General features: G+C 31.9%; 1 protein-coding gene across 5 annotated transcripts; it reads left to right on the plus strand.

Moving 5' to 3' along the window:
• Positions 1-692: 692 nt before the first annotated feature.
• Positions 693-14611, plus strand: LOC137837599 (silicon efflux transporter LSI2). Of its 5 annotated transcripts, none has more exons than XM_068646631.2 (7): positions 695-897; positions 3147-3235; positions 3543-3644; positions 6784-6864; positions 7170-8446; positions 8552-8741; positions 14028-14611. In XM_068646631.2, the coding sequence occupies exons 5-7, from the start codon at positions 7277-7279 to the stop codon at positions 14288-14290; spliced, it is 1623 nt and encodes a 540-aa protein (XP_068502732.1). In that variant the 5' UTR covers positions 695-897; positions 3147-3235; positions 3543-3644; positions 6784-6864; positions 7170-7276; the 3' UTR covers positions 14291-14611. The 5 variants fall into 5 exon arrangements, with proteins under 5 accessions (XP_068502729.1, XP_068502732.1, XP_068502730.1 ...); XM_068646630.2 differs by having other exon boundaries at positions 699-897; positions 3147-3240; XM_068646628.2 differs by lacking the exon at positions 3543-3644 and having other exon boundaries at positions 693-897.
• Positions 14612-15907: the final 1296 nt, after the last annotated feature.

Here is a 15907-nt window from a genome sequence, read left to right on the forward strand (position 1 = left end):
AAATATAATAATAATAAATCTAATTTATTTTTATAAAATATAAATAAATATTTATCAATAATTTAATAAATACTATTAAAACTAGCGAAAATACAACGCATTTTTTAGTTTTATGATAAACAGAAATACTAACAGAAATAAAAAACAGAGCAAAAGAGACCGAAATAAGGCGAGTATGCGCTCTTTCTTTCTAACGTCTTCCATAAATGTGCCTTAGTCAGTTAACCAAAGGGGTGGGGAATTAGCCAATGAAGGTTAACGGTTTTCATATAAAAACAAACATTAACTAAAAAATTTAAAAAGTAATTTTATTTTTAAATAATTTATATGAAATGATAAAATATTTCTTCTCACAATTTTAAAATTAAAAAATAAAATAATAAAATAAGATATTAATAAAGATAAAATTGAAAATAATTTATATAAAGAAATGGTTATGAAAAAATTCATCTTCATATTTCTATATATAGGTATAAAGTCTATAAATTATAATTATAAATTGAAGTAATAAAACAAAGTTATAAAAGTGATATTTGTTTCATTTATACATTCATTATAAAGTGATGATGGAATCTCTTATCAGCAACATAATTTCTATTGTATTGAATTGAATATTAGTAAGTTTGCATTACTCATTCATGAATTGAAGTACACATGTCTTCCTTATATATAGTCGCTACTTTCAATATTTAGAGGCCATTCTGTTTCTCTCTTTTTCGTGTTCTCTTTCTCTCTTCTTCCTGTTTTCCGGCGAAGCCACGCTTCATTCTTCACTTCATTTCTTCCTTTCTCTTTTTCTCTTCACCGTCATTCTCTTCTCGCACCGCTTTCGCCGGCCAGCCACCGTCATTTCTGCTGGCCAACCTCTCCTCGCGGTGTCGTTCTGTCCTCCCTCAGGTTCTCTCCCCACCTTATATCCATCATTTACTTCCCTTCTTCCTCTCATATCTCTCCCAGATTTGAAATTGTACTGAGATAATTGTTTGTTAAAATTTATTTTCTACTTCTCTTCGTCTTTCAGGATTTTAATCTTACGGTGAGTAGCATATATTACAGTTTTAATCAATTTGATTATTTTGATTGTGAATAGTGATTGTGCTTTGCATTTATCATTTCGTTCTTTGCTTTTACACACACACACACACATATATATATATATACATATACATATACATATACACACACACACACATATATATATATATATATATATATATATATATATATATTCTGATTTGGTTCTTAGGAATATGCTTGTTTCGATGTTTGGCCTGAAAAATTGTTTTTGTAGAAGTAGTAGTATCCGTATCTGATACCGTTGTTGAGTTAGTAGGGAAGTTAAGAAAATAGACGGTTATATGCTTGTGTCAAGACAATTCAAATCCACGGCTTCTTAACAAGATCCTCTCTTTGAATTTAAATAGAATGTGAACCAATGAGTTAAGTATCTCTCTGTTAATTATCTTCAGAGTCCTAGAGTATTATTAACAGAACCCAAGTTAGTTTTCTAGGTTCTCTGATTGTGCAATAGGTTGGCACTGTTTGGGGTGGCTTAACCTACACCGCTGCCACTATTGCTAGTGCTGCTGTTAAGTTAAGCGCATTCTCGGCAGCTCAACTTCTGTGGACCCTAGTTGATGCTGTGAGTCAGAGCTTGATGGTTCATGGTGTGTTTAAGTTCATTTCATCTTCTCGATATGTCAGTGGGATTGACGCCGTTAAGGAAATAATCAAGAATTTTTGTTAGGGGGGTGTATAGGGGTTTTGGGATATCAACTTTGACATGCATCTTCCAATGTTGTCCGGTGGCACGGAGAGTGGTTTGGAGTGGGGTTGGGTATTACTTGGGCAAGAAAGGAGGGGATGAGAGTGAAATGAGGCCAGATTCTTAGACAATGATGGCAGTTCAGGGAGTAAGTGCAGCAGTGGCTAGTGACATGCCTGCTTTGATTACTACGCCATTGGACACCATAAAGACAAGGATGCAAGTGTTGGATGGGGATGAGAATGGCTGCCATGTTGTGCAGGCAATGAGGAATTTGGTTAGGTAGGGTGGTTGGATGGCATGTTTAGAGGGTTGGCTTCAATCTCAATGCTTGCAACAAGTATGATCACTATTTATGAATTCCTTAAACAACTTTCCATGAAAAAAAGTGTCCAGGAAGACCATTTTCTTTTGTCCTTGTCCCTACTTGTACCCATGTGAGGCAAATATTAGTCATTGATAAGTGTGCTTTAAATTCAGAAAATTTCATTAACTTGAACAGGGCATAATGTTTCCTTTAACTTTTTTGTAACAGAAGAATCACTTTTGATTTGGAAGGATCCGAAGATTATGTTGCATGAAACTACACAATATTTGTTACCATTTGTATAGGAATTAGGCTATATAGGTTCCACCCCTATATCATGGTACCCTTGAATAGCAAAGAACCTTAGCAGACTTAGTACAATGCAATGCACTGATGCAGGCTTAGCTAGTAGAGAAGTGTGTATAAACTTTAGGCACATGAAAACTCAATGCAACCTATTATGTTCTATAATTGTATTCAAAATTCTAAATTAAAAATTGTTAATACTAATAATTAAGGTATTACAAAGTTGTGTTCAAACCGAATTTAATTTTACAAGCATATACACAGTAGTCTTTTCAATGTTAGCAAACATTGCAATTTTAGTTCCTCTCTTTTATCTAAATTATGTTTGCTTTCTGGCTTCTCTTACTTTTCCTGGCCGGGATGACTCCTTGATCAGTATAAAATTATTGTAAGTCATCTTATGTGTGTATTTTGAAAATATATACTTCAACACAGTTATATTTATTTCAGTCACCACTTATGTTATGTATATGCTTTCATTTGTTTTGGAAGTTTAAGCATGTTACTATATTATTGTCACGAGATTACATGGTTTCAAATCCTACAAGGGTAACTAATTCATAACATGGTAACTGCGAAACATTAAGATTCTGCAACAATTTGATATCTTTAATTTGTTTCTGAGTTAAACCCCATTAAAAATTCTTGAAAAAAAAGTCATAAGAAGTCGCCCCTCATATAGTGTTTCTATGTATGTACCTACTGTCTAAAATACAAACTATACCCGTGCAACAATTATATTAATTTTACTATCTTCTTTATGTGTAGCATATCCTGCAACACACCCTACATCATGCGCAGAAGTAAGGTTTTGAAGCAAATATTGAAGATGTTTTGAGAGGAATCATAATAGGGAAGTAAGGTTGTTTTCCTTGGTCTATTTTCTACTGTTGTGTTTACAGCAGTTACTTGAGTTTGAAGTATTATATGCATATTTTATAGACTTGGAAAAATTTATGTGATTGGTTGGTATTTTATTATATGGACTTGCAGTATTGTGCTTTATTGTCCTTGGTAGTCTATTAAAAAAATACAATGTAATAATAACTACTCTTGTGAGCTTATTCAGTGGTTGAATAATGTCACATACTTTTATATTGTTTTACATAACTTGAAAAACTTTTACAATTCTTTATTATTGTTATTGCATTTTTTGTTTTGCAGCTTATAGGTTCCACTTAACAATTGTGCCTGAGTTTGATTTAGATGCACAAACATAAGATTTGAGCTTCATTTGGTTTCCTTACACAGGACATTCATCAGCAGGTTATAATTAAGATCAGTAGATTTTAACTCTGTTACAGCTTTGGTCAGCCACCAGCCTCTAATGGTATAGAGGGCCAATTACACTTAGTTATAATTTGACGTAGAGCATCTATGTAACATAGTTCCCTTTAAGAATTTCTTTATCACCTCCAATTGAAATCTCTATATAATTTCTTCATCCCCTCCTAACCCTTACACTGGCCTAACATCAGTAAGCTTGCCAAGAATAATCCACTATTTCTACCTTCTCAGACTTTCAAATCATATTGCCTTTACTACTCAGGCCAAACATGCAGAATTGATATAATTGTTGCATACCCTTATTGTGAGATGTTGTAGTTACCCATTCCAAGATTGTTGCATAGCTTTATCTATATCTCACTTGTCAGAAATCTTGAGCCATAACGCATTTCTCTGGTCTAAACATAGAATAGAAAAAATAGAGTAGAAAGAGAGATGAGTTTTTAATTGTTTTATAAGATAGAAAATGAAAGAAAAAATAGATAAGCTTTTTCATTCCTTTGGTTGGGTAATAAAATAAGAAACAAAGAAAATATGTATATAGAACGGCTCACATACCTCATAAGAAAATTAAATTGATATAAATAAGGGTATTATTGTCTTTATGTAAGTCACATTAGTCCTTGCATGTATGGCCTGGACTCTGAATGTGATAAAAGTTTTCTAAGCGAAGAATGAATGAAGGGGTGTTTCTTCCTGCACCCCAACAAATTTTTATCTTTCCCCCATCAATTTCAATAAAAATTGTTTTATCTCTTTTAAAAATGATTTCAAGATTATTTTTTCTAAAATATTTCTAGAACATACTTTTCAGAATTCATAAAATTTATTTCTGGAAAACGTTTTTGGAATAAAATTTTCAGAGTAAATTTTCTGGAACATATTATATGTTTTGGAATGTGTATTCTGAAATAAATTTTTCAGAATATGCTCTGGAAAGAACTTTCCAAAATAATGCCAAATTAAATGGAATAATTTGGTCATTTTACCTAATTGATGGGTGCAGGGAGAAATTTGATGGGGTGCATTAAGAAACCCCCTGAATAAAGGCTTTCCCTTCTCCTTACTTGTGTGGTCTCGGTTATGTTTACCTAAGTAGTCGAGAATTATCATCACCATACTTTCTAATATTTCTTTAAAGTATTTTAAAAGTAAATTGTAATTAAAATTAATAATACATAAGTATATTTAAATTTTTAATAAATAATTTAAATTATTGCATAAAGTAAATTTAATTATTGATAATTTATGTAAAAATTAGAAATAAAGATAAAGATTTGAAAGATTAAATAAGTAAATGAGAAAGCAGAAAATATTTTAATAATAAATATTCACTATTCTGATCAATATAGTGATAAACTTTTAGAATATGATTTAGTGAATTAGCTTTTATATAATATGATTATTTTAATTAGTTTTCATATATTATGGTTGATGAATTAGTTTCTAATTACATTTATTTTTATATAGTTGGTGAGTAAATTATTTTTTATATAATGATAACTAAATTAGTTTTTAGATCAAAATCTGAATTGCTCTTTAGTTACCAAAGTTTAGCTATTTATTAATATTAGATTATAAAGTACTATTTAATTGAACGAGGGACTAATTTTATTATTTGAGAGACTACTAATCTAGTTTTAGAAAACAAATTTTCTTGAAGTGCAAAATATAATTCTTTCAAAGAAAACTTGTAAGATGTCGTTCATAAATTGTACTTCCATAAACACTTTTATATATTCTCCAACAATTGCACCTTTTGTCTGGTTGTAATTTCCCCACCATTTTTAAAGCTACAGAGAATAATGACGATACTTTATTACTTTGATTCCCGAAACTCACTCTTGATAATTTTGCCAGATACTTCAAGTATAGTTATCATTACTAAATTTAAACAATTTCCAAAATGGTGATGTTTTTTTTAAACAAAATAATTCTGGTAATAAAGAATCTGAAGTAATTTTTAACTCGTTCAAAATAGTTTTTTACATTCACCAAAAAATAATGAATTTGATTTTTCGTTTTAAAACACTTTTACTATTTTTTTTACCATGACTTCCTTTTTATCTGCATCATTGTTACATCTTAATGTCATAATATACTACTTTGATTATTGTGTTTTTGTCAATATTCTCACTATCTTGTTAGTATCAAATTATTATTATTATTATTATTATTATTATATCGGTTAGTCGATCCATACCTTTTATACAAATATATATTTAAACTATTTTTGACATGTGACAGACTAACTTTAAATTTAAATTAATTTTTTCGAAATAAAAAAGCTAAGTTTAAAACTGAAAATCATCATAAAATAAACTTTAATTTAAAAGCTATAAAAATGGTCGTAGTTTCATAAAAAAAATTGAAACTTACAACTTAATATTAAATATTTTAATATAAATAACAATTTAAAGATAATTAGCATACCATGTTAAATGCTAGTTAAATAGCCTAACGTTTTATCCCTTCCGAATTCGAATTTTAATAATATTACTTTTATACATAATTAATTATATTGTTAGGGAAATATAAATTAAATTCCTAATTTATATTATATGTAATGTACGAGAAATATCTTTATATTAATTAATGTGTTAATATAAATTCTTTCTTATCAAACAATAACTTGATCTTAAAATTTATTGAATAAGTAGTATATGTGGTGTAACGCTACGCCAATATAAATACGTTAGAATATGTGTTTTTAATTACAAAGTTGGGTACATTCAATATTTATTAAATTTAGTGTATCAATTTTATTTTTTTGATGACCCCATGAGGGGAAAAAGTAACCAAGTTTTTTTACAGTGCCTCAACATTTGAGTTAACGAAATTATTATTAAGTCTTTTATTCTTTATGGTTACATAAATGTTCGTGATATATATATATATATATATATATATATATATATATATATATATATATATATATATAATGGTGAGAGAGTGTCACGTTCTTCCATGTGGCCATGAGGTATATTCTAAGAACACTTATGATGTTACAATTTCCATATGCCATTTTTCTTATTGAATAAGATATTTTGATATGTCTCAATTTCAATTTTGAAAACAAAAATACTTTAGTTTCTGAAAGTACATAGTTTTCATGCAGGAATTCAAACTGAGGGACAACAAATCGGTGAAAGTTTTCGTACGTTGGACCATACGGCGTGATAGATTGTCGCTTTCCAAGGTTAGTGAATTGAATATGTGTAGTGTCTTTTTTCTTATCTTTTGGTAATGGTTTGCATGATGCACTTAACATGATTTGATTAAAATTATAATGAAACTATGCCTATCAATGTTCTTATTTATGATTTTGTGTGTTGTTTCAGTTTAACTCACTAATCAATTTTCATTAATTTTTATTGATATTGGTGATTTACATACTATATGAGTAATAGTTGTAGTAGATTAGACTTTTATACGAGAGTCTTACTTGAATTTTCTGATTTTCATGCACTTTTATTAATTAATAAAATGATTTCTTATGTTCAGGAAACTTCATTTTGTCAGACTAAATATGACACTGAAATAACGGTTAGAGGTGACATTTTTAGTCTCTGATTGCAAAATTGATTATTGCTTCTTTAAGAGTTGCAAGAATGACATTAGCATCTGTTCCAAAACTAGTCCTTGGTTCTGTTGCTTTTGCAATCTTTTGGATGTTAGCAGTTTTCCCTGCTGTGCCTTTCCTTCCTATTGGGAGAACTGCAGGGTCCTTGTTAGGTGCAATGCTTATGGTCATTTTCCAAGTTATTAGTCCGGATCAGGCTTATGAAGCAATTGATCTTCCAATTCTTGGTCTTCTTTTCGGCACCATGGTTGTCAGTGTTTACCTTGAAAGAGCTGATATGTTTAAATACATAGGGAAATTGCTTTCTTGGAAAAGTTTTGGAGCAAAGGACTTACTTTTTAGAATTTGTGTGATTTCTGCTGTCTCAAGTGCTCTTTTCACGAATGATACTGCTTGTGTTGTTCTCACAGAGTTCATATTGAAAATTGCAAAGCAACACAACCTCCCACCTCATCCTTTATTGCTTGCACTTGCTACAAGTGCTAATATTGGATCGGCAGCAACTCCTATTGGCAACCCCCAGAATCTTGTTATAGCCGTTGAGGGTAAAATATCATTTGGACAGTTTCTAATTGGTGTTCTTCCAGCCATGGTTGTAGGGGTTGTACTGAATGCTTTAATTCTTATGGTTATGTATTGGAGAGTGTTGTCTATTGAGAAGGATGAAGAGAATCCATTAGCAAATTATGCAGCTGAGGAAGAGGTTAATTCCCATCAGTTTTCTCCAGCCACAATGTCTCATTTTAACTCACTCAACTCTCAAGAATGGAATGCACGCATCGAAAACTTTAATATTCCAAATTCCCCTCAAGTTCAGACTCTAAGAAATCGATCAATAGTGAGTGATGGTGAAATTGACAGAGTTCTTAGTAACACATTGGATTCCACAAGAAACTCAAATGCATCAAAGGAGGAGGCAAATGGTATGCCTCCTCAGACAAAGGAGGAAACTAGTCCTTCAAAAACGGATGCAAAAGTAGTTAAACCAGTGGTAGAAACTGTTTTGAACTCTTTAGAAGTAAAGGAGCGTTTAAGTGTAAAATGGAAATATATAATATGGAAATCGTGTGTTTACATAATCACATTGGGAATGTTGATTGCAATGCTTCTTGGTTTGAATATGTCATGGACTGCTATTTCAGCTGCTCTAGCTTTGGTTGTTCTTGATTTCCAAGATGCAAGGCCATCCTTAGAGAAGGTAATTCTTATGAGCACAAGCTCTTGTTTAAGATCCATTTTTATCTTTCTCTCTTGAACACAAGAAAGTAAACAATCTTTAGAATAATCTTTGTTCTTGGAACAGGTTTCATATTCACTCTTGATATTCTTTTGTGGAATGTTCATCACAGTAGATGGTTTCAATAAAACTGGAATTCCAGGTGCTCTTTGGGATGTCATGGAGCCTTATTCTCGAGTAGATCGTGCTAGTGGAGTAGCAATACTTGCTCTTGTTATACTCATCTTATCAAACGTGGCTTCAAATGTACCAACTGGTATGTCTTATGTTGTTATATATTTTCATTACTAATTCTCTTTTAGCTTTTTTTTTCCAAGTGTCCCATGGTTGTCACTAATGTTGAATGCATTAACATATGAAAGAAGGAACCTAATTTGTAAAGTTTTCTTTCTCATGTTCACTCTCTTTTTAAAAACTTTTGTTGTTATCCAAATGAAAAGCTTGTGATTAACTAGTTAGGAAAAATCTTTAATACCATTGAATGTCTTTCTCCCAATGTTTTTTATGATTTTTCAACATGCAAACTATCATTTTGAAAATATATTTTATAAATAGTAGATCGCTAGTTGTCGGTTATGTTTTAACCGTAAATGATTGACTATTAATATTTGTAACAAGTTAATTTTATAAAAAATTTACTACATTTTTCAATGGATTGATTTTTTAAAAGTATTAATCAGTAGATTGCTCAACCTATATGATTGGTAGGTTCTATGATTAAATTCTAACCCAAAACATTGATAATGTTCATGCACAAACTTGCAAATCACATAAAACTTGAAAAATCAATTGATGGATAACCAAATGTATGTGATCTTATTTTCGAGTAACTATTTTGCATGCATAAAATACCTACATCCTATAGTTTAATTAATTTCATTAGTTCGAGGTTTGGATAATTTTAAATTAAAAAAGAAAGAGTGCTAGAGATCAAAAATTTATTTTCTATGTGATTTTTTGTTTTTTTTTCTAATAAATTATTCAATTTGACTCATGATGCTTGACTTTTCTCCATTCTCAAAATAGTCACCATTTTATTGATTCATGTAATAAATGAGTTGAAAAGTCTTAAATTTTCTAAACCGTTCACAATAAATGGGTTACGGTTATGACTAAAGTGATTTTTTTTTTTTTTTTGATCAGCAATAAATTAATAAAATAGAATGAGACACTTAAGGGGTGTCTCAACCCTTATACATAGACACTCCAAGATAAAGCACTCACCAAAACAACCTGTAAAGAGATTAACCTAGAGAACTTAAACCTTAGGAGACCCAACCCAAGGAGTACTTGATCTTTAGCAAAAAGACATATCATGCTGCATCTTCAGACCAACCAAATTACTCATGGAGAACCCCTTCCTCTGCTGCCTGACAGCTCCGTGGCGTCTTTCTTCTTCCTTCTTGCTTCATATCATGATCATTAATTTGCTCCTACATAGTTACTTACTTGACAAGTAGCAACCGCAATGCCATCAGGATCACCTTGTCAGCAGTATCAGTTGGGGTCTTGGCACCAACACTTCAACAGCCCGGAACTGTACTCCATGCTATTAACCAACCCCAATGTACTCCTGAGCGCCCAAGAATCAAGCCTCCGCACCAACCAGTTACCTCAACCGAGCACGTCAGCAGCCTCTAGCACCAACCTGGTTTAAACTTAACAGGAAAATTTCCTGCACTGGGAGTGCTTCAGGATCGTGTACCAGAACCTAGCTGCCACCAACAGCTAATCCTAACCTTCACAGCACAACCCCTACGTTCCCAGGGATCATCCTTGATATCCAGCTGCTAAGACACTTAACCATATTCTTATTCGTTGTACTTCCTCACCTTCATATATTTGCCAGCCTGCCTTAACCTGATTGGTAGCAACACCACTTAGCTGCATCGACCTTCCAATAGCTTCTCTAATTAATACTTTCGTGATTTGGCCGAGCCCTGCCAAATCCTCCAGCGGACTCTCAAATATCGTCCCACATCCCTTCTCTTATTTTACATTTCCCTGCATAATTCTTTGCTGGCCCCTTTTAAAATCCGTCTACGTGTTGTCAACACCAGCGTAGATCTCCACAACCACTAATCCACACCAGCATATTAAACCACTTTCCAGCTTAACACATCCTTCAGGCTCCTTGGCTAATACAAGTCAACACAGCCACAATACCACCTTTTCTCTCGGGTACCCTTCAGTGGGAACCCCTTCTTGGCACCAATGACACCAACACTGCAGTGTTTGTTCTGCGGAATGAACCTACCACAGCATCTAACCTACTAGCGGTTTCAACAGACCCAAACCCACATCTCTACATTACAGGTCCTGTTATTTGTAACTTTTTATGCAACACAAAGGGTTCAACACCCAATCCACTAAGGAGTAGTTGAATGGATCTGCCTTATACTTCAACCATTGCCATGATTTTATTTGTGCTTGCTGGAAGATTTCTTCTGCATCTACCACACCTTGCTTGAATACTACCACATTCCTGTGATCCCAAATACTCCTCACTATCGCTGCCCAAACCCCTTTCCAAACTAAGTTTTGGTTATGACTAACCTGAGGTAGGTTAAAGCTCTCAAAGTGGGCCACAACATCATTATGCTGGACAACCAGAATACCGATCCACCTAAAGCACATGGACCACACCTGATAGGCATATATGCATTCTAGGAAAAGGTGATTACACGATTCTTCCTTGGACTGGCATAGGGCACACAAGGTTGTTTCCACTAACACCCCTCTCCTACTCAGGCAGACTCTAGTAGGTAGTCTATTCAAAAGGATCCTCCATACTACAGTCAACACAGAAGGGAAGGCCTTGGATTCCCACAACAGCTTGAAGACTTCATGTTAGGGGCCTCTTACGTGCTTTGTTAGACATTCGTAAGCAGAGTTCACTGAGAAGCACCCTTCCTCTTCTTTCCTCCACACGTGAAGGTCCTTTACTTCTTTTTGCACTACTGCCGATGCTACAAGCCTATCAAATTCTTCTACCAACTCAGATTCCCACACAAATCTTTCACGCCTCCACCTCAACCGCCAACACCATCCGGAAACCTCCCATACGCCTACCTCTTCCACCTTTTGCCCCTGGTTAAGGGACAGTGAATACAACCTAGGAAACCGGGTTTTTAGATTACAATTACCAATCCACACATCCTCCCAGAACCTTATTTTATCCCCACATCCTAGTTTCCATCCTACCTCTTTGTCAAACCATCCTTCTCCACCTCCCTCCCGACAGACTTTACACAAGTCTCTCCACCACCAAGATTGCATTTTGACCGTGCACTGTATTCCCAATCCATACTTCGATTCAAGCAACTCCTTCCATTTCCCCGTCTCCTCCGCTATGTACCTCCACCTCCATTTAGCCAGTAGAGCTATGTTAAACTTTCTGATATCTCTCACTCCCAACCCACCCTCCTCTTTTGGTTTACATACAACTTCCCAACTCACCCAGGTGATGGACTTGTTCTCCTTCCCCCACCCCCATAGAAACCTCCTCTGAATTCTGATTATATTCTTGCAGATCGAGATCGGGGCTTTATACAAGGATAGATAATATAGAGGAACTGAGGTTAGGACTGATTTGAGTAGACAAACTCTCCTTGCCAGGGATAACCATCTACCTTTCCACACATTCAGTCTATCTTTTAACTTGTTCAGCACAGGTTCCCAGAATTTGGTCTTCCTAGGGTTCCCTCCCACTTCAAGACCTAGATATTTGAAAGGAACCTCCATTTGAACACAGTTCAAGGTCTTGGCATAGCACTCCAGATCACTCCTACGAACATTGATACTTGTTAGTTTTGATTTGTGGAAATTTATCTTCAGGCCTGACGCTACTTCGAACCCCCTTAAGATAGCCTTTAGAGTCACCACGTTGGTGTATGATTCCTCGCAGAAGAACATGGTATCATCTGCAAATTGCAGGATACTCACTTCAACCTCCTTCCTCCCAATCTTAAGGCCAGTGAGTAGATTCACCCTTACAGCTTGTCTTACAAGACTTGCCAGACCTTCTGCTACTACTATAAACATTTGACTAAAGTGAATTTGACTCATTATAATTTTAAAAGAATATTTTAGTAAATTTAAATTAAGAAATAAAATAATAAAACTGTTTTCAAGGTTTTATTGGAAATAGACATTGTTAATTATGATACGACTTGTTGACCTTTTATTTTTATTTGGAATTACGCATACACATAAATTATCTTTTTGTAACAGGTTAGAGTATTATTAAAATATCTTTTATTCATTATTTTGTTAATAAAAAAAGTTAGAAATACACATAATATTTACACAATCACATAATATTTTTTCCTTTAGTAATAAGCAAAATTTCCACAATCATTAAAGAAATATTATTTTACAAATTTGGTAATAATTAATAATTAAAATAGGGTTTAATTTTAATATAACTTAGACTTTTAACTTATTTTTTAGAACATATATATTACGATAAATCTTCTATTTCAATAAATATCCTTCCAGATTTATTTATTTAAATATGTATATCCAAATAATGTGTAATATTTTTTTTGAATTTTAAAATATACACATATGTGTAATATTGTGTGTAATATTATAATCCTTGTTAACTTTTATTTTCACAAATACCAAAGTATTCCGCAAAATTGGAAAGGGTTACTAGGAATTTTGCAACAATAATGGTTCACACAACAAGGTCAAAGTTCTCTTTGAATTTTCATATGTGAAAAAAGTAACTATTTTTTAGATGACATTGGGATTTTATGTCAATTAACAACTTATCTTTTGAATTTATTAATATTATCAACATGATAAATTTATCTAGGTAAAATATAATTGTACTCTTAGTTAATTTAGCATCACATTTTACCAATTCCCTAATATACCAAAATATATTTTTACCATGATATAATAAATATAAAAATAATTATAAATACATTTATTTCTTAATAAAATAAATATAAAATGTCCTTATTTACTGATGAAGTAGATTTTAGTTTATGACTAGTTCTCAATGATATTATCAATGTTTGCTTTTATAATTTTATTTAATAATATTACTCCTCTTTTTAATTGTTGATTAATAGATGAAAATGTAAAACTGGTATCAATGTTTGGGTTAATAGTGTTTTTTTTTTGTTTTTTTTCCTTGTAAAAATATAGATTTTAATTGTGTTTTTAAGACTTATAATTAAGTTATGTTAAATCATAATATTAATATTAATAAATTAAATTAAATCATGGAGTAAATGAACTTTTTTTCATGGCATAAAGGGATACAGAGAATGGAAACACTAGTTAATAATTCAACATAACATAGACAATGAACCAAAATATTATAAACCAAAGTCATTTTCAATATAATTTGTAAATAAGGTTTATATGCTTTATAATAAGTAGATCATGGAAATAATCCTTAAACAATAAGTTATAAAGAACCTTCAAAGAACATGGAAGTTTCATACCAAGAATAAATGTGTTAAGGTTGTACTTCTCCCATAGTTTTCACTTTGATCTTATTATGTATTGTGTTCATGTTTTGTAGTTCTATTGCTTGGAGGACCAGTTGCAGCCTCAGCTGCTGCAATTTCTGCAGACAGTGAGAAGAAAGCATGGCTGATATTGGCTTGGGCGAGCACAGTTGCAGGGAACTTGTCACTTTTGGGATCAGCTGCAAACTTGATAGTGTGTGAACAAGCTCGTCGTGCTCCTAACATTGCATACACTTTAACTTTCTGGAACCATCTCAAATTTGGTCTTCCTTCAACCCTTATAATCACTGCTATTGGTTTGACACTCATAAGATGATTATAAATAATTTCATTTAACAATAACACTCATACAGTAGATATTTATACAGATCCAAAATAAGTTTATTGCAGTGTGGTTTAGGGTATTTGGAAAAATATATGTAACAGTAATCAGTTTTCTGTGTTTCTGATCATTCATGTAACTTAAAAATAGTTGTTCAAGGATATTACTATGTTTCAACTTTGAAACAAAAGACTACTAGAACACATGTTAATGGTCACACTGCTTAAATTTGGATATTTAGTCATCTTCAACTGTGACACATAAACAGATGCTTTTTGTGAGTCTTCTATGTTCTTTTATATCATCTTATTATAAGTTTGTTAAATTCATAAATGTTATGACAGTGTAATTATCATTAAAAATAAGTTAAACGTTACTTTTTTTTTATTGGAGATAGTTTTTTTCGTGTAGCCGAAATTTTACTCATGCTGATAAATTATATATACAATGATATAAGAATTTTTTGAGAACGTAATAAACTATTAGACCCTAAAAAGAAATTGGACAAAGCTTACAAATAAGTTTTCATAATTTTTTTTGTGATAGTAAACATTTAAAAAAATTTAAAAGCTATCCCAGGAAAAGAATGAACTACTAAAATTATTCAAGATTTTTTTTTTGTTGATAACATTCATACCTGAATATAATAATACAATAACAAAACTGTTATTAGGTGTGCAACGGGCCTTCATCTTTTTTCCTTTGGCAAATTATTTCTACATTCAATTTTTTGAACCTGAACCCTATATATTTTTTAAAATTTCAGAAATACCCTTCACCCCAAAAATAAAACTTAGAATTAGAAAAATTACATTGTGAAAAAGTAAATTCAAAATGAAATTCTATAATAGAATTTGAAAATCAAAATTCCATTTTTGGAAAGCAATTTCAGAATACAAAAAATTGGAAACAAATTCCAAAAAACAAAATCTGAAAACTTATTTTGGAATCTAGAAAAATGTTTCAGAAATTCAAATCCAGAAAAGTATTATGGAAAGGGGATTTCGGAATGTATTTTTATGCATGTCCTCATTTTATTTAAGAGTGTTTTTGTCATTTCACATAAAATTGGGTGCAAGTTCAAATTTGATTGAGTGTAGGAATTAATTATCTTTTTCTTAGTAAACCCTGAGTCTGGAACCAAGTTCTTTAGAATCTAAATATTTTTTTAGTAGTTTCTTTTTCCACTCCCATAGTCTTCATATGCACGCCTTAAAACTTAAAGTTTGCACTTGTAATGAGGGGATTCTTGGCTTTGAAGTTGTGTTGTTGAGGATTTTTTTTTTGAATGTTTTTACATACCTCATGTTTGTGATGGTGTATGATAGTTGAAATGAGTTGAATTTAGGATTACACATATTTTCATAAAATTTACTTGTATTAGGAGTTAATTTGACAATTATGGTGACAATTCAGTAACGATGTCACTGGACATGAACTTAACCAAGTGGTTAAATAAGCTTGAATATTCTCTTCAAAGAAGAAAGGGAAAAATACACACATCATACACTAATAAATTATATGTTGCGCAATGAAAAAGACAACACAATTATAGATAATACCAAAGAAGATTAACAAGAAAAAATAGAAGAGAAAGAGACACTTAGATGG

The sequence above is a fragment of the Phaseolus vulgaris genome, chromosome 4 (genome assembly GCF_051622355.1).
Source record: "Phaseolus vulgaris cultivar YP4 chromosome 4, ASM5162235v1, whole genome shotgun sequence".
NCBI classification, from domain to species: Eukaryota; Viridiplantae; Streptophyta; class Magnoliopsida; order Fabales; family Fabaceae; genus Phaseolus; species Phaseolus vulgaris.

What these genes read in the sequence shown, in the direction of transcription:
- LOC137837599 (XM_068646628.2), top strand. Translation starts at nt 7,277, where the DNA reads ATGACATTAGCATCTGTTCCAAAACTAGTCCTTGGTTCTGTTGCTTTT. An exon ending in CAAGGCCATCCTTAGAGAAG is followed by an intron (nt 8,447 to 8,551) that starts GTAATTCTTATG and finishes TTCTTGGAACAG; the next exon opens with GTTTCATATTCACTCTTGAT. An exon ending in GGCTTCAAATGTACCAACTG is followed by an intron (nt 8,742 to 14,027) that starts GTATGTCTTATG and finishes CATGTTTTGTAG; the next exon opens with TTCTATTGCTTGGAGGACCA.